Raw genomic sequence first — 19962 nt, forward strand, 5'->3', positions numbered from 1 at the left:
GACGCCTCAAAACCAGCACAGCTGTTGTCTAGGAAGTAAAGCAGAAACCCAGCGTCCTGGATAGATCACTGTCAACTGAACAAATGCTGGACTTATTTGGAAAAGGGGCTCTTAATAAAGGAAACACCTCTGTAAGATTTGCCTGTAGGCAAGTCAGTAGTGCATTTTCCTAATGAATGATTGATGTGAGTGGGCCCAGCCCATTGTGGGCACTGTCACCCATGGGGACACCCATACATTTGTGGTATATAAGAAAGCAGGCTGATCCAGCCATGGGGAGCAAGCTAGTAAGCAGTAGGCCTCCATGGCTGTGTTTCAAGTCCTGCCTCTAGGTTCCTGCCTTGATTAATGTTCCTTCAGTGACGGCCTGTGATGTGGAAGTATAAACCGAACCAAACCCTTTCCTCTACAAGTTGCTTTTGACCATGGTGTTTTATCGCAGCAAAAGAAACCCTAAGACACCAGGAAAAAGCATGGAGATTTGTCGGGACATTTTGGCTACTGAAAAAAAAAATCAGAAAGGAAATAGTGGCTCTGGCACAGATAACAACATGAGCAAATAAAAAGAATGGACAGGCCAATGGCTATGCCAAGTAAATGATGAATTTCAATGATAAGAAAACATTTACACCTTAATAGTAACAAAATAGCACAATACAAACAGGCAAGAACAAGTTTCAAGTAGTAAATATGTAGTAGTCCATTAAACTGAATTAGTGATGTTGCAGAGGGAAAGAGCGAATACTAAGTTGTCATGTTTCTGCTGTTACTTTTGTAAGACAACCAGGGAAGTTAGACTGAGACCCATGTGGTTTAGCTGAGAGTCAATGAAGGCAGACTCCCTGAGGAAAATGTTGGAAATATTTATCGAGAACCTCAAATCACACACAATGTCTCTTTCTCTCTCTCTCTCTCTTACACAGACACACACACACACACACACACACACACACACACACACACACACACACACAGGACAGACAGACACATTTCAACATAACAACCTCCCAGAATTCTGAGATAAAATCATAAAGACTTTTATTACAAGATTAATCGGAATGGCAAAATGAGACAAACAGAAACTTAATACCTAAGTATCCAATGATAATAAACAAAGTAGGCCCATTTGTAAGTGGCCATTACAAATTATGTTTTCAATTAATGTGTTTATTTTAATTTATTTATGCACATGTATGCATGCCTATGTGACTGACTGTATGTGCTTATGCATGGATGGGCATGTTCACGTGCCTGGAGACTAGACTAGAGTGTGGGTGCCTTTTCAATAACTCTCTTCCCATTTCTTTGAAGCAGATTCGCTCCCTGAACTTAGTCTTGGCTTACTCTTGGCTAGGCTGGAAGTTGGCAAGCTGCAGCAAGCCTCTACAGTCCTCAGAGCTGGGGTTTCGAACGTTTGCAAGTCAACTGCCTGAGTACAGAGAAAGCTGAGCAAACAAGCTACACTACTAAGAGTAGTGACTCTTTTAACTATATATCCATTTACTCCTCCACAGCAATTTCTATAGTAGAGTATTTTCATATTGCTATCAAAAAACACAGGACTATTTCCATATTTCCATAGCCCGGTAAGGAAAAGCACTTGCTATGCAATTATGCAGACCAAGTCTGATGTCCCAGAAACTTGTGTAAAATACAAAGTCTGTGAATGGCTACACATGTCTGTTATCTCAGTCCTGGAAAGGTTGAAAAAGGAAAGGTTCTGAAGCTCACTGGCCAGCAAGGGCAGACTCCATGACAAGTCCCAAGCCAATAAGAGATTCTGCCTCAAAAAATAAGGTGGGCAATATCTGAGGTTGTCCTCTGGCCTCTCCACAAAGGCATACCATATATACATGAACACATACACACACAGAGAGAGAGAGAGAGAGAGAGAGAGAGAGAGAGAGAGAGAGAGAGAGAAACAGACAGAGACAGAGACACTGACACACACACAGGGACAGAGAGATAGAGACAGAGAAATATTAACTCGGTCTTATCTGAACCTTGAGATGTACTTTTTTTTCAAAATCTTCATGGGTTATTGGCAAGACACAAATAAATTTCCCATTTCAGAAACACTCCACCAGAGAGTCTATTAGTCAAACCACAGTCTGACACTTTGAGAACGCTGCAGAGTATCTTTTATGAGGCTTATAATAAAAGAAAAAGGGGCCATCAGTTTGAGAGGGAATGAAGGAGAGTGGTGGATGGCTAGGAGAGAAGAAAGGGAAGAGTACTTTGTACATGGGCATATGTATTTGTGCTTGGATGCATTGTGCATGTGTGTGTGTGTGTGTGTGCATGTGTGTGTGTGTGTGTGCATGTGTGTGTGCATGTGCTCATCTTTCTAAGCTTGCTACCCACTGAGCTCAATTATATTGTGAAAGCAGGCTGCAGTTTTGTACCAACAACTGACACAAAAGCAAATGTACTAAATTATAAGAAAACAAAACAAAAAAACTGAAAAGAAAAAGAAAAAATGAAAGCCCTGACCTTGCATGTGTTTGGGGATGTGGGATGGATGGAGGACTAGAGACAACACCAGGCAACGCTAGCCATGAGAATCACTGAAAGACATCAATGAAACAATTACATCAGCCATGTGCCTGATCTGCAAAGGATTCTGAGGGTGTGATGTGCCAAAATGTTCATTTCCATTGTGGGTTCACATACGTGAAGCTCAGTTCCTCTGATGCACACAGGGAAGGGGGCGTCAAAGTCCTCTGACATTCAGAATGATTTCTGATTGGGTTCTGATGCCTCTGCCCCCTCGGCTCAGAAGAGTTGGTGCAGCCCTCCTTCCTGCTCTCAAACATTCTCTGTCTTGATTGCCATCTCTGTGCTTGCCTCCCTGCCGTATCGCTTGCTTAAGGTGCAATTACAATTTCTACAGTCATTTAAATCATCATAACTCTCAAGGTGTTCAATTAAAAGCCTACATTGCAAAGAATTCTAATCACGTCTGCCTAAATAACATTGATCTAAAGAAGCACTGTATTTAGACCTTAATTCCCCATTAATTACTTGCATTCTATAAATTATTCATAAGGAATCAGGGAAGGAAAGTTTTGCTACTAGTTATAGAAATGTTACATTTCTTGATTTATATCATATCAGTCACTCACTAGGCAACTGCCATCCCCTGGCCCTGTGTTCCCTATGTGTCACAGCACCTGATAATGAATCTTACCGTCTGCAGTGGCTGGTTAACTATATAAATATATAGCCACACAGGGGAAATGTCTTCAAAAAGCAAGAGAGAAAACACAAAGAAACCAATCGTTAAACCTTTCCTAAGAATGCCTTGGGATTTAATGCCCTCGTAATGAGGCCGAAATTTCCAGTCACACTGTACACTGATTAAATGGCAAATTACTTCTAAATTCCTTCTTGCTCAAATCATTTGACTATTCTTAAATAATAAAGATTCAGTAAAGAAGTAACATAACTTATATTTATCTCAGCATCCATCCCTTGAATTCTTGACTCTGAGAAAATTTTAATTACACACGTTTGGAGAGAAAGTAACATTACAATGCAAAAGTGCAAAACTACATCTTAATTATGCCCAATAGTTTAAGTGCTATTTAGGGCTGTGTATAATTATTTGGGGGAACTTCTATATACAAATTTCAGTGTTAACGACATTTTTCTCTGAAGGTAAAAGAAACACTTGAAAGGTATTTCCATCCAATAAAACAAAAATTACTCACTTATAAAACTTACTAAACATTAATTGATTTGATCATAGTTTCTCCGGGGATAAGCATGAACCAGCCAAGTTTTCTATGGCCTCAAGACTAACTGGACTGATGCCTCAAGCAAAAAACTCAGATCGTTGGGTAATCACTACCATTCCAGAACCTGTAGCAGGGATCCCAGAGAAAACAAGCCAGAACCAGAACAGTTTCTTGTATCTATTAGACCTGACTTTGTGAGTCTCACTGGCCACATATATAAGTTGTTTTTGTTTGTTTGTTTTACTCTAAAAGCTATAACCCTTCAGATGCTGGCCACATGTTATGAACCAACCAGAAATTAGAATTGTGCTGTACATGAAAACATTTAAATTTTATTTCATTTTCTATAAAATAGGCGTGTTACCCTCAAAGCAACCCTTTACACATGTGTGGCATCTTGCTCGATGTATTCAAGAGATGAGAAAAATTGTCATCGTCTAAAGAAAATGTTGTGAACAAAGGGGAGCTGCAGCCACCCACGTTCGCAAAGGATTGGAAGTGAGGAGTGATTTCAGTCCAGAGCTGTGGGAAACGGTGAGGCTCCTCCTCGTGGCACAGAAATATTTTCTGTTTTACAAATGGCGTTTGGGAAATCTGCAAAGCCAGTGGGGGGTGGGAGAAAGGAGCCAGCTCCTGGCTAACTTGGATAAAGTGAGTACCAAGCAAGAAATTTGTCAGCTGCCCTCCTCCAAGTGAGCGAATTCCAAATCTCTAAACCTCAAATAATTTCTGCAACTGGAGGGAGAAGTGATGAGGCGTGTGGTGGAAAAACTTTTAAACGGAGACATAAAGAGAACTTGCGTGTTACCCAGCGAATACTAAGGAGTTGAAATTTCAAGGTCCAACCTCATATAGAATAGAGCTGAAAGGCTGTTGGTAAGGGCGCGCACTAGGTCTCTTAAGGAATGCGGAAAGCATCCAGGCAGGTCGGAGTGGGTTGACACTGTGTCAAAACAGTACCTGAAGCTCTCAGTCGGGTTTTCGCCTCCTCCGTCGTCCTGAGTTTACCTTTGGTAGACACATTAATGAGCATTTAAGTTGGAAAAGAAGAAAAACTGGAGACAGGAGGAAGAGCTAAGCATAGGACCTAGATTTTTCTATAGCATCCACTAAAAGCTTCAAACAATAACCAGCCAGATGTAGAGAAATGGAAAGCCACAGTGCATCAACATAGGCCACACTGAACCCCTTCCATGTTTTGTGTCTTTTCCTTCCAACCTACTTCAGCCATGCTGACTGTCATCTGCTACATCAACAAGATGTGATTTCCATTTCCTTCCATTTAGGCATTCAAAACTACTGTTGGGGAAAAGGGACAGTCTTGGGTTGGAACTAGAACTGAGTTCAGCAAATCAAGCCCCCATCGTCAGAGCGTACATTCTCAGGGTCCCTTCATTGCCCAACAACAAGAGACATCCGGGTTATAATTCACACAGGCAAGTGTGCCGAGAAGAAAAGGAGCCGGGTAAGACAAAGACCGGGGGAGTCTCCTGAGTGTTTGGGGTTGGAGAGATTATTGAAATCATAGTTAGAAAATTCAAAGGCCTTTGAGCACAGACTTGAAGCAAATAAAGTTTTGATCTTTGCAGATACCTCAAGGAACAGAAAGAAAAGCAAAGTTTCCTCTGCCCTGTCTCTTCAGCACGAAGTGCAGCCGCAGTGAAGAGGAGAGGAGGAGGAGGAAGGTGAATTTAGAGACGAAAGGGGAGCAAGATCATGCAGGGTGCTGAAACCCCAGTCAGGTCTTTAGAGTTTCTTCTTTAGTTTATATGGACTCAGGGCCAGATCTTGACTGACCTAACAAGCCACAGAACTGGGCTTTTCTTCAAACAGTCCCTTTTAATGCCAAGTTCTTGCCTGGATTTCTAACAGAAAACTAAAGTAAGGTTATCTTTTTTATGGCAATTTTTTTTATTCTAAGCAGTGAGGGGGAGATCAATTAATTGGTATTATAGCGATCCAACAATGTGATTTCCCAAGAGGTTGATAAATGACACAGTTGCTAAACTGTGGTCAAAAAAACAAGTTGTTCCTCCCGGTCCCGTGCTTCCTGCAAAGAGCTTCAGGACCTTGAGACAGTGCACCAGAGGAGAGGGGGTAAAGGAAGGCGGACAAAACCTGATGCCCACCAGAGAAATTCCAATGCTGAGATTTCCCTGAGAGAGGCCAAACAGGTTATAAAAAGCTGTCTTCTTATGCTGTGCTCAGACATGACAGTGAGAAAATATCTGAGGAGGAATGTATTCCCCAGAGCAAAAAAAAAAAAAAATTAGCTTTGCTCTGTGGCGCTCACACACACATAAACCCCATATGTTTTAAGCTAATGTATGTTCATGTGGCATAAAGGGGAAAATGTTAAAGGATTTTACACATGAAGCAATCAACGTGAGGGGTATAAATAAAAACAAGGCTTTTAAGTATGGAACTACAATGTAGCCAGAATAGCTATACATTTTATATCGCCTGGAGCGGTACTATTTTATTCTCCTAATTACAGTGAGAGTATTAATAGCTCCCTTTAACTCTCAAGAATGTCCTGTACTGAATGATAAATTATATAGTCACTTTCTCAGTGTCTTGTGCTCAAAGGAGTCAAGTAATAAAGTGTTAGCATATGTAACACTAATTAGGCTTTTTACCTGGAAAAAAAACCTTTTAATTTTAATTAGACTAGTTTTAAAATAAAAGATTGATGGCAGAACTAAGTCCAAAGGCCTTGGGTGTCAGAATAAGGCGTAAAGAATGACAGGTGCTTGAACAAACCCTGTCCAGATGTCATCATTTTTGAAGAAACCACTAAAAGGGTCTTTCAAAACGGGGTGCATATTTCTTCAGCCTGAAGGAAACTTAAGAACGTGTAAATTTTTAACACATATTTCTACAGTACCTCTCCTAGGGAGTTAGAGGCATTGCAGATGGTTCTAGGGTTGGAAAGATAAATGAACACAGCTCTTTGTTATAAACAAATTTACTATCAGCAAGAGGCGAGGGCTCACAGGAACGAATGAACACATACAGACTCCCGCACCCAATCTCAGGCATGATGAGAGAAACAGACGTGGGTTAGCAAGTGAAGCGAGGAGAAAGGAGTACGGAAAGGGGCCGGGAGAGGACTCACAGGGGCCTCCAGGAAGGCAGTTAGGAGAAGACGAAGAGTGTGCTGGGTCTTTATAAATGACAAATGACTGAGAAAGACAAGAGGGGGAAAGGGAGGCATTCCAGGCAAGAAGAATCACGTGTACAGATGCCAGAGGCAAGAAAAACTTTGGAGGGGGAGGGAACAGTGGCCACAACAAGCAGCTTGACAGTAAACATAGATGGACAAGGACTTGGAAATTAGACGGTGAAATGCAAACCTAAGAGATTTCAGCTTTATGCTCCAGGCTTGAAAGGGCATTCATCTTAATAAAGCAGACAAAGATATATGTCTGAACTTGCAAAGACTACTCTGATAACAGCACAGAGGAGGGTGGATCTCAGGGTACTGAGCTTGGAGGTCAGAGGATCAGTAGGCAACCAGCAGAACCCTCAGAACTTAAGCAAGGATAGGGCGTAGTTGGGAGACAGTGTCCTGGACTGAATCTGTAATGTTTGCCCATAGCCTCTGTTGGAAACCATCGCCCTTAGTCTGTGCCACTAATTTGAAGGCTATGTATCTTTGAAGCAACGGGGCCTGACTAGAGGAACTGAGTGGTTAGACACAGATCTCTCAAAGTTATGCGTGCCATGGGTTCTATTCAGACTCTGCTTCCTGGTTTATGTAATCTAAGCAGCTGCACAACATGCCCAGCACCACACACTTTCTCGGCCTTGGAAGCCTGGATCTTCTCTAAAACCATGAGCTAAATGGAACTTTTTCTCATCAATCTACTGACACAGACGTTTGTTCTGGGGGTGTAAATTTGGGAATCACTCAGGTTTTCAGGTTTAAAGGGTGGTTGAATGATAGGAGATGTGATCTGCTAACTAAAACTACAACAATGAGAGAAGAAAGCCTACGGACAGGTTCAGTAGAATGCCAGGGTTTACAGGGTGGCAGAGGTGGACAGTCACTGAGAACAAGGGAGGCAGCACACAAAGGTGGGAGAGAGCCTGCAGCTGGTAGAAAAGTTAACAGGCAGAAATTAGGTAACTGGTCAACAAACCAAAAGTGTCTCAGTCACCCATGTGTCCCTACAATAGTGGGCTCTCTGATCTAAAGTTCCCACTCAATGTTTTTGATCCTAGGTCTCAGAGGCAAAGAGGACAGTGACCTATGAACACCCTCTGAGCTCTTGAATTGATTTTTAATGGAGGTCCAAGGGGTGGCATGTGTTCTGAGTGCCATCTGCAGATGATGCCAAGGACCACAAGAAGTCGGGGGAGCACAGTAGCAGGGTTGTAGGGACTGAATGAGGAGTCCCGGGAATCGACATCAAAGACTGGTAGCTGTTGGCTGTTAGACGTGAGCTCTCCACAGACACTGGACACTGAAGGTGAATTGTGAGCGAAGGGAAAAAAATGTAAGCCAGCTCTAAGAATCCCGATGCATCATGGGAGCAGACAGGGACTGCTGGAGACGGCGGTAAGGATTGGAGGAGTGTACTGGTACCATTTGGGCCTTAATGGAAGGCTTTTTCAGGACAGTGGTAAAAGTCTGTGTGGGAGAAGTAAGTAAATGCTGCGCCTAATCTCAGGCCCTTGGATATTTCTTTAGGATTTTATACCAATAAACTTCCATCCATAAAGAAATCTCCAGGGCAAACAACAACCTCGCGGAGAAATCTGGGCTTCCTTTGGTTTACTTTATTTTATTTAAAGCAAAATATAGAATGATCTGAGAAGAGAGTAAGAATACACAGGAGATGGATCCAGGAAGAACGATGGAAAGCGGTGGGTATAAGAATAGAAGCCAGTGAGTATCTGGGGACACGATGTCCTAGCCCAGGCTGACTGTTGCTTTTCCAGTAAGTCAGACAAAATGGGAAAGGGTACAAAAATAAATAAATAAAGCCTCATACATACCATAAACACTTTCTATAACTGAAAACATGAATGTGCACACATATGCCAATCTTTTGATGTCAGGCCAGGGTCTACTCTCTGCATATGATTAGAGTTATGCTGTGTTATATAAGCCACACCCTTCATCTACGCTGGCCAGTGTTGCTCTCTTTAATGGGGGAGGGGGAGGAGCTGGGCACACTTGTTAAATAATCTGAATGCAGAATCTGAATGCAGGAACACGCCACAGTTTTATAAGCAGCCAGCCAAGAGCACGCACTGTTTTACTCTTATCCTGCCCACACATCACCAGTAGCACGGCGTTCACAGCTAACGATGTACTGAGGCTTTGCAAAGCCTTCAGCTCAGTTTTCAGGGAAACCAAATAACTTTATTTTTGCATTTGATCAGTTTACATTCTGTAAAATCAGATCAAGTTGGAGTTTTGAGAACCTGGGCAGTTCCATCACTCTTTGTTTGAAGGCTTTCCACGGGCCACACCTTCATGCTGAAGCTGGTAATCCAGGTGGCTCGTACGGGGTGCAGTAAGAGTTAATTACATCTCAGTTACGGCTACTTTAGATGCACAGGCAGCAAGGCAGGGTTTGTGGCATCTTAACTGGCTTCTGTGACAATGAACACTGCTGTTTAAGAGATGGCTTTCTTCCCTATACCTTCCTCTACCCACACTATGCCCAGGACCTATCCCTTTGGGCTCTTGCAGTTTGGGAGAAGAGACAGGGACTTGGATTGCGAGGCTCCCAGAGGAATAGCAGACATTTCCGAGGCTGCTTCTCAGCTCCTAGATACCACATTACTGTCCTTGCCTCTTTCCATTCAGAATTCATAGCCTGAAGTCTCGCCCATTTGAGTGACCTTCTTCATCTGAGCTTCTCTTGCGGGAGACTGAAACCAACATTCACACCCTTCCTACCAGTCATGGCCAGGGACCTCACATAAAGCAAAGGGCAACAAAAATAAAACCATGTTTTCCAAAAATGCTGATGGCCTCAACATCACCTGTCAGGGTTTAGGCCTGCTTCCCCCTGAACACCAATGTGTTCACCTAAACACCACCACTAACTCTCCTTTCCAGTACAAAAGATTTTTTTTTCTGGTGGGGCACACCTTTAATTCTGGCACTCATGAGGCAAAGGGAGGCTGATCTCTGCAAATTCAAGGCTGGCCAAGACTACACAGAGAGACTCTGCCACAGAAAGAATGAGAGGAAGGAAGGAAGGAAGGAAGGAAGGAAGGAAGGAAGGAAGGAAGGAAGGAGGGAGGGAGGGAAGGAAAGGAGAGAGGGAAGGAGAGAAGGAAGAAGGAAAGAAAGAAAGGAAGGAAGAAGAAAGAAAGGAAAGAAAGGGAGGAAGGAAGAAAAGAAAAAGGAAAGAAAGGAAGGAAGGAAAGAAAGAAAGAAAGAAAAGAAGCAAGGAAGGGAGAGAAAAGAAACAAGAAGTTTATTTTTAAATTTTATTATCTGTGTGCACATACATGCATGTATGTGAGTACCTGTGGAAGCCAGAAGAACACTTCAGATCTCTTGAGCCAGAATTACAAGCACTCATGAGCTACCATCATATGTGATACTAAGAATAGAACTCAAGACCTCAGCAAGAACAGTGCGTGCTCTTAACTGCTGAGCCATCTTTCTAACCCTCTCCTCAAAGAGCCTTCTATTGGTCTCAGCAATTTAGAGCATGTTCTCCACATCCTTTAGCGAGATGCCACCCAAACTGGGAAGTCTTTCCTCAGCTGCTCTCCACAGAGTCAATGCATATACACAGTACAGAGTGCAGACTACTGTGGAAGTGGCCACTTGTGGATGAGCCACCATTTGTTGAGCCTCACAGACGAATCGGTGTGTTAGGTGTCTGTAGGAACGCAGAGATGCTGTTCTGTTTACTCCTCGCTATATGATCTCAGGCATCATACTTCCTCTGGCTTATAATTTATGTGTGACATGGGAAGGCGACTATGCTCCCCAGTATACCACCAATGCATGCTAATGTGTGGCGTGGGTTTATGCCAATGATAACTCACAGCAGTGAGAAGGATAGTGCCTGAAGTCTCTGGACACCTAACACAATGGTGCCATAAATACGCAAAACGAGTACACGCATGGGGGCGTGGCACACGTGAGACAGACATCTTTGCACGTGCATCAGAAGGTGCATGCCAATGGAAGTCAGAAGGTATGCTTGACTCTGGCTCACCTGACCTCAGAGGCTGGGCTCTTAACCGATACAGTGTTTGTCTTCAGAATACCAGGCTAAAGTGTAATTACTAATAATTTATAAGAATGTGCTTTCCACTGACACACCAAGTCAATGATGCCCTTCCCTTACAATTCCTTTCAACCGCAGACTGTAGGAATTAGTTTAGGGAATTCATCGAATTGTCCTAAGGTGATGTTTATCTGTTTCAGACAACAAAGAAAGCTATTAGATGGCTAAAAGATATACCTTCTGAGTTAAGCAAAGTTCTCGCAGGGCATGATGGAAGAGAATGCTCTGCTTACTGAAAAGGCAGCTTCCGCTATAATTTGCCAGAGACTTTCTCCTTGCACAGACACATGATGTCTTTCACAAAGTGGGGTTAGGGAGACAGAGCCATACAACAGGACAGGAAAGGCGGATAATCAGTGAGACACTTCCTGGAAGTTAAATAACGCGAACTTACCCTCTTGGTGCACTTCTTCACCGTGTTGATCAGTTCCTGCATCACCAGGTCCACACTCTTCAAAGAAGGCCCTTTCAGTTTTACTATCTGTTTTTTGACTATTGCCTCAAACGCCATGTCTGGAGTAAACAACCCTGTCCTGAGTGTGAGAAAGAGGGAAGCAGATTAGACTTCAGCAGCCGGGTAGTAGCCAATAGCCCTTATGTGTTTAAATTGGCATGCGACTTAAACACGTACTAGACCAAGTTTTAAACTCACAGTAGCTGAAGTGACACATCAGTCATTAATGTCCTGGCCTTACAAGCATGAGAACCTGAGTTTGAGCCCAGCACCCACACTGAAAAGACAAGGCTGTAGGTGCAAGCCAGTGATCCCAGAGGAGGGGTCTCTGGGGCTCACTGTTCCTTCTGCCTCCATAGCCTGAATGGGAAGTGTAGGGCTAATAAGAGATCCTGTTTCAAAGTCAAAGGGAGATGGCCCCTGAAGAATGACAGCTGAGGCTGACCTCTGCCCTCCACATGCAAGTACACCAGTACACCCTCATGGTACCCACACACTGGCAACACACCAGCACACGAGCTCATATGCCAGCACACCACACACACATATACACATATAGCACATAAACATACCCAGCACATACCCCACACACATGCATACACACCAGCATACAAACATACCCTAGAACATACCACACACACACACACACACACACACACACACACACACACACGTACACCTTGGCACACACACATGCACACAGAAACATGCATACATCCATACACACGCAATACACATATATTATAATACTATCTTTAATAACCCTAAAATACAAGTTTCTGTCTAACAGCAATGCTGAAGCATTAAGAAGAGTTGTGTTTGCCCAGCTTCGGCCAGGCACTGGGCTCGATGCCCTGCACAGCACACAAAACAGCCACCCATGTTTTCATAACTTGCAAAGTAATGTTAACTGTAATTTGTCTCAACTCACTATTTCAAAACAACACAAAGGAACAAACGTAACTAGACCTCCATAATACTATGTTCCCTGAAGTTTCAACCACTGTCTGAATTTTTTCAGAAAAAAAAAATCGTGTGTACAGAACACTCCAGACAATATCGTTGACATTATTTCTCCAAAAATGTCATGTAACAACTATTTTCATATAGCGTTGGGTATTTTGAGTCAGCTAGAGATGACTCAAAACATAGCAAAACCGAGTGTTTGTTATGTGTACATGGCATGCTATTTTATATGAGGGTGTGCATCTGTGGATTGGCTATCTCTGGGGAGTCCTGAGACTAGCACCCAGTACATTTCAAGGGGTGACATACTGAGTTCCCATTTGCCATCCCTAAAGGATTTCAAAAGCAGCCCTCTCTCAGCAAGTGAGCCTCCCTTTTGCACAGAGAAACAGTGAGCCCCGGAATCTACTCTTTCCAGCAAGGCCACTGTACTACAGATAGGTAGCTGGCCCTCAGCTCAAAGTCCCTGGGTGCAGAAGAGCCGTCAGTCACTTAGATGATGTGCAATGCCTAAATGATGAATTTATAAAATCAACAAGTAACAAAAAAATCTTCTTTTTATCCAGAATTAATTCAAAATCGATGTCATAATAATGCTTTTCTGGTGTGAAACAGGAAATCAGGGAAGCAGATATAAGGATAGAAGTTGTGTGTGTTTTACAAACAATGGAGAATGCAGCGGTGGTCTGGCTCCTTTGTTAAATGCTTGCTGTATCAACAGTCAGGTCTCAACTCATCCCAGTGCCTAAAAGGGTGAATGGGCTGGTGTGCGCCTATGATCAGAGCGTGCGGAAGAGAGATGGGGAGGGGTCCTTCTCAGAATCTCTTCCCAACATAATCTCATCCTGGCCCTGTGTCAGAAGCTGAATCACAACTGACCACCAACAGAAAAGCCCCTTCTTCAGTTAAAGTAACCAGTGAGCCATGAACCAACAACCTACATGGGATTAGCTTACTCTACATGGGCTCAAGAAATGTGTTTTAAAATAATTTATATCATAATTCTAGACTGTATCACTATGGGCTGAATGTTCATATTTCCCCCAAGATCTATATGTTGAAAGCCAGTGTGCTTGAATGTCACCGCATTATGACATAGGGCCTTTGACAAGAATCTAGATTGTAAGGGTGAGACTCTCAGGAAGGAGATTAGTGTCTCATGGGAAGAGATCAGAGAGCTTGCTGGTCCTCCTCCAACCACATGCAGGCACTGTGAGAGCTGAGCGGTATGCACACTGGAAGGAGCCCTTCGCCCAGCCAGGTCAAGCTGGGGAATTCTGATCATGTGATCTCAGCCTCCAGAACCATGAGAAACAGATTTCATTGTTGATAAGCTACGCTGTGAGGATTTGTTATCTAAAGCCTAAGAATACTGAAATACAAAATAAGAGAAGACCGCTACTCTCGATGAGAGGAGTTCAGTTTCTAGCTCACTCCAGGCCACATTCATGCCCCTGTCACTCCTGTCTCCCAACCACACTACCAGCAACACCAGAGCATAAGGCCCCAGCTCCACTAAGACTGACCACACCCAGCCATCCTCTGCTTGATTCCTGCCACCATGCCTTCCTCTACACTGCATTATTATCTTCCACCCTTCAGGCCCACTGCATGAGTTCTTCATACACATCTACCTATGTCTCTTCATGCTTACTCACACACACACACACACACACACACACACACACACACACACACACACTCATACACTCTCACACAAACACAAATATAGGCACAGAACACACTATTGTTGAAATTATTCATTACATAGAAATGGTTCCATTGAAAAAAATAATTACCCTTCTTAATCTTTCCTGATTTCTCCCCACAACCCCAAATTATTCTGCCAGTTCTCCAGTGCATAAGCAAGTCCTCCCCAGTTAGAGACCCAACAGAATCTTGTTCACCTACTTAGAGATGAGTAGAATATTCAGCTCTTATTGGGAAGAGTATAGGCCATGGCTACAAAGGTTTGTAATCATGATCATCATCACCACCACCACCACCACCACCACTATCATCATCATTAAAAACTCTCTAGCAATATAGAATATTTGCACTAAGTCAAAAACCAAGGTTTCCTTTTCCTGACGTCTACCTCGCTCCTTTCTTCTGATGATGCAAACTACTTTACTGGGCATTAGAAGTGCTCATTTTCTTTGGGTAGCTTGAAGACAGGAACGAATGTGATCACTTGCCTGATCCCGTGTATGTTTTTGATTGCATAGCTTATTTCTCTTCTCAGTTCTTTCTCATTGAACTCCATCTGCCGATGCAAAGGGAGCCACAGTTATGACACTCAATTCTTTTGGATAATATTATTGAAGGGTATAGAATGAGGATAACTTGACTGTTATTAATAAATGGATACTCATGCCTTTTGTAAGCTAAACCCAGATGGTCAAAACATCTGTTTATATGGAGTTCAAGGCCACAGGGAACACTGGGGATTTTTGGAAGTTCCAATGGATCAGAGAATTTTTTTTAACTCTGTTATATATGAGGAGTGCTGTTCATAAGGAATACCTCCTGGCCATAAACCCAGCCACTCATTTGAAACATAGAATTCCTTTCACTGGATGCACTAAAGTGGAGGCCCCAGGAGAATGCATAAATGGGAGTGTCTTCTGATGGGTGGCCGACACACAGCTGTCTTTTCTTTCTGGCCATTTCGACCACCTGACCATAAGACCTCTTTATAAGAGGAAATTAATAATACCTTAGGAAGCCAACACAGGATGCATTGCTATATAAATATTTCCCAGAAGTCTTAGGCACTACAAATCTACTTGGAAGAAGGATCAAAGTGTCATAGGACTTAGTCCCGAAGGGCACATCCAGAGAGCACCGGATCCAGCTTTGAGGGGGATGCAGCCGTTTCCAGCCTCGTTCACTGTCCATTTCCCCCCTGTGCTCTCATCTCGGAGTAGTGACTTGCCCTAAGCCTCGATCATATGCTGTGGCTTCAGGGTTCAGAGTCTCTGTCATTCCTCCCTTTGTGTCACGAACATTTGCTCCCCCTTTCCTACCTCTTCTCGCTTAGCTAGCTACCCACCCTTCCAAACTCGGCTTTCACGGCTGGCTCCCTGGCATACTTGGGCTGGGATTCCTGTGGGTGGTGTTTCCATAGCGCCCTGTGCTGAAGTTTGTCACTTTACTTAACGCATTTTAATAAAACGGTCTATTTATCCACCGTCTTCCCACACCAATATATAAACACTCGCCTCCTCATATTGAGGCAAGTGGCAGGCGCGGTCTGTAAGCTACTCAGCTGCCTCACTGAGCGATCAGCCCTAGCAAACTCAAACAACTCTCATTTCCTTCCTACACACTGACACTTTCCCTCAGTTCCCTCATCTGATGGGCACCATTGTTCGCTCAACGGCAAGAGACAAACCTCAGGGGAGTAATTTTGAGCCTCTGGTTTCTATCTCTTGAATTGATCCAAGCCTGTCTACCTTACCCCTAAATTCCCACAGTCATCCATTTCTCTCTATTCCTTCTCGTTACATCATTTTGACTGAGAAACTTTAAAAATGGACATTTCAGAGCTTCCTCCTTGCACAAGATCCCTTCTAAGACCACGTACCCGACCATGTGTTTGTAATTTTCTTTTCTTTGTCTTTAAGGGACTCCTGCGATTACAGAAGCTTCCGGCAGAAAACATGGCCCATCCATCTCTGGGCAGGCCCTCCTTTTTTATTTTTCCACATCTAATGCTTGCCCCTCGGTGATCCAGCAGGCATAGTTTTCTTTGGGGACTATCAACCCAATAAGATAACAAACCCCTGTGTAAAATGCTCCTGTTGCTTTCCACTGTGAACCATGGACAAACTGGATGGATAGCTTCTTCCCTTAAGTGAGCCTCTCCCAGGGACGTTTTACAACACTGATGTCTTTGTGCTGGGCTGGTCATGGGTAATATGCCCTTCACTCACAGGGAACCTATCTAAATACCCCATGGAAGGGAACCTTTGCATCGTGTCAATGTAACAACACTTGAATTTTTCTTATGTTGTCTATTTTTTTTTTCATTTTCCTCACTAGATAAATTCAACCCCTTTCTATCTTGGTCACTGGTACTTTGGACCGTAAGAGAGTCTCAGAAATATTTTAAATCCGACAACTGATAAATATCAGGAAAAGCTGAAGTATTGTTTCTTGAAGTAATCCCTGTGAACTCACTGAAATCAGAAAAGAATATTCCGAGTACAAAGGATTCTGTTCCAAGGACCCTGTTGGTCCTGTGATACATCACAGTACACCAAGAGAGCTGCAAAGGAGAGCAGAGGATGAGGTGGGACAAAGGGAGGAAGGAACATTGGTTACAAACCTTCACTATCTCAAAAGGAAAGCGTTCGTGGAAAATGCGATTGATCTTAGCACCGCCAGAGAGCTCTAACGTGTCTACTTGATCCCCCGACCCTTCGATTCTCTTCTCAAAGTCCACAGCGAACTGTTGGACCATCCTAGAATCGAGAAAGAGAGAGAGAGAAATAAACTCGAGTTAAAGTTAGTTAAAGATGCTTGGCTCTCCCGTCCTCCCCCGATTTTACTGCAGGCGTAGCTTAGACACCTTTCCCGGCGTTCTTAGCGACACCTACTGGTGAAGTTAGCACCGCGCATCATTCAGCTGTGACCGGGCCCTTGCAGGAACAGATTTATTTTACACATTTTAACTGGAGTAAATATTTTAAATATCATTCTCTTTAAATGTGTTGTATCCATTGTGATTACAACATGAAATGTATTTAAGGAACACTTGGATTTAAAAAGTTATGTAATAAATCTTTAGTAGAAAAGTCAAGTGAGCCTCCACTCCTGTGACTCATACCTGCCTACTCCTCGCTCCTATCGCTGAAACACCCACAGCCACACACAACCACAGCCGCATCTACCTACCCAGCACTCCCTCCCCACATATACAGAGCGCAGACTCCTTTTCTCCCTCCAAGTACGGCGCCTCAGTCTGGCCTCCTCACCCTACAACTTTGTTCTGGGTGCTCTAAGGGTGACCAGAGCTTCAAAAGTCATCGAGATACAGTTTCCCCCAGATGCCACAGTTCATAGGAGTGCCTGGCCTGCATATGCAATCAAGTGCTGGACTTGTATTTTTCTCTTAGCTGCCTCAGATCAAAACACCTAAAGCGTGAGCTGCTTAAACTGCTTCCCTTCTCTCAGTCTAAAGCCTGCTGATTCCCCCACACATACACCTCAGCTCAGCCCTCAGCAACCTCTTCCTGGATTATAAAGGCACCTCTAGGTTTCCGTCCTGATTCTAGGATTATGTACGGGTCAGAACCTACCCTGACACAGCCACACAAACCTGCCATCACAGACCCCTCTAAACCAGTTCTGGTTTGCTTTTTTTTTGGTGGGTTCCCACAGTTTGGTTTAACCCCTTAGGTAGGACTCTTTGTGCTGTGGCCTTGGCTGTTCTTGGGGCTGATCTCTTGCTCAACAACATGCACCATCCGATCCAAACACAAAGAATCTACTGCCCAGTTCCCAAATGTACCATGCCCCTGTAGTTTCCTATGTGCTTTGAGTATTTACAGCGTCATTGACTTTATCCCCTGCCTGGCTAATTTCCTTCTGTTCTCAAGACTCAGCTCAAGTATTCATTCTTCTGAGAAACCCATCATGACCAGGGGTCCTCATCTCTCACATCATCTGCCACTGCCCAGAGGAAGGGATCCTCTGCTTCTTCAGCCTCTTTCTAACAAAAGTCCTATCAGACCACATCACCACTGTTTGCTTCCCTTCAGTCAATCCCTGGAGGACAAGGGCATGCACATAAGAAATGCTTAATAAATATTTGTCCTGTGAATCAATTAGCTATCTCAAGCCAACTGCTTAAACTAAAAGAGAGAGGGAAAAGAATTCCCACTTGTGATGATCCGTTGGTTTAGAGGTTCTAATTCTGACATACTAGAATTACTACCTTCAAATTCAATATCTAATAGAAAAATACTTTCAGGTCTTCGGAAACTTGTATTTTTATTGTCAAAAATTGATTGGATACAGTGGGTCAAAGTAATTACCAGTTATTTAGCCATGCTCAAGTGTCTGCTCTTTTTAATGGTTTTTGTTAAATGCCTGGAAGGTTGTGGTATATGCATTAAAACACTAGACATTTTTTCAAACTTCCCCTCTATAAATCCGCTGTATTGGAATAAGCTGTCCCTGAGTTTGCTCTATTCTCCTTAAGCCTAACATATAGCCCTCATACTTCAGGGCCTTGAGTATCACTTCTGTCTGGGAGTTAATACCTTTCTTCAAATGTACCTGACTCCCCCTCTGGGCGCCAATATTCTGTGCTTGTGATAAACAGCATTCATTCGCGTCTATCTAACACAATCCATCCTTTATACGCTTGTCTTCACGGTCCTCGCTTTGAGTGCAAAGCGTCACGTTCTTTGCTGACTGCCTGGTAGGTCATGCAGAGCCGGAGTCTGAGTACAGTGCACAGAATGATGGCGGGAAGAGGGAATGAAGAAACATGTCAGGAAAGATAGGAGCGCATACGAAAAGAAGATGGATCAACAGCCTAGCCAACGGTCTAACGGTCGGATATTCTGCAGTCAAGACCCATGAAGTGACAGAGGCAAGGACCAGTGTTTGCACCCTAGCTTCAGATAGATGTAGAGACAGTGATAGTGATGTATGACCTCAATATAAATACATTTCTTTCCTATACAACTTGAAGAATTTTTATAAGCATTTAACCGAAGACAAGAAGAAACAAACAAATTTGGATATTATTCTACTCTTTAAGAAAACATTCATCTTTGTCATGGTATTATTTTAAGTGAAAGACAGTATGATGTCATTAAGATGCCACTGAAACTATTTGAATATCTAGAAATCTCTTTTTTTTAATAAACTGAAAAAACACCATTTCAATACCTTTGTGACTTCTGACCAAAGCAAGAACCATAGAATGCATTTTGATGTATCCTTTCACATTTGAAGGAAGATTATGTCTTGCTCCCACTCTTTCCAAAGAACTGTGGCAGTAGGGTAATGTTAGATCTATGCTCATCTGGATGGACGATGAAGTTCAAGTTGTAGAAGGACACTTACGGAAGTCATCATGTAAAGCAACCCAGGTTTACAAGAAGAAATATGTCACCTCCACTGAATGTGTACATCAGAAAGGTGCTAATGGCATCGCTGTTCATGTGGGGCTCACCCCAGGACGTTGTTATCACCAGGCTAAAGCTGGACTACAGTGGGAAAAAGTTCCCAGAACAGAAATCCAAATCTCACCAAATAGGGAAGACAAATAGAAGGAAGAAACTATTGGGAAGGAGAGTGGCTCAGAGGTCCTGGTGCACACAGATAAGGACTGAAAAACCCAGGAAAGTTAAACATGCAGGCCTGTCTCTTCAAAGGAAGGAGATGTTTGCCATCCCACACAGAATCCTGGGAAAGGATTTAGCTTATGACCTGGTGACCTTGCTATCTGTAGGGCCAGACTTCACCCAAATGTTATGTCTGTTTATCCCCGACTTCCCACCGCCCCTAA

At 43.3% G+C, this 19962-nt stretch overlaps 1 protein-coding gene across 11 annotated transcripts in view; it reads right to left on the reverse strand.

Annotated features, from left to right (window-relative positions):
* The window catches only part of Dnm3 (dynamin 3), a 478966-nt gene that overhangs the window by 298587 nt on the left and 160417 nt on the right, over positions 1–19962 (reverse strand). For all 11 annotated transcript variants that reach the window (XM_063272014.1, XM_063272015.1, XM_006250141.5 and 8 more), the window contains exons 8-10: positions 16765–16900; positions 14630–14697; positions 11406–11544 (exon numbers count right to left, since the gene is read on the reverse strand). In XM_063272014.1, the coding sequence (XP_063128084.1) occupies positions 11406–11544; positions 14630–14697; positions 16765–16900 (343 nt within the window). The remainder of the gene's footprint in view (positions 1–11405; positions 11545–14629; positions 14698–16764; positions 16901–19962) is intronic.

This window comes from Rattus norvegicus, chromosome 13 (assembly GCF_036323735.1).
Source record: "Rattus norvegicus strain BN/NHsdMcwi chromosome 13, GRCr8, whole genome shotgun sequence".
In the NCBI taxonomy this organism is placed as follows: domain Eukaryota; kingdom Metazoa; phylum Chordata; class Mammalia; order Rodentia; family Muridae; genus Rattus; species Rattus norvegicus.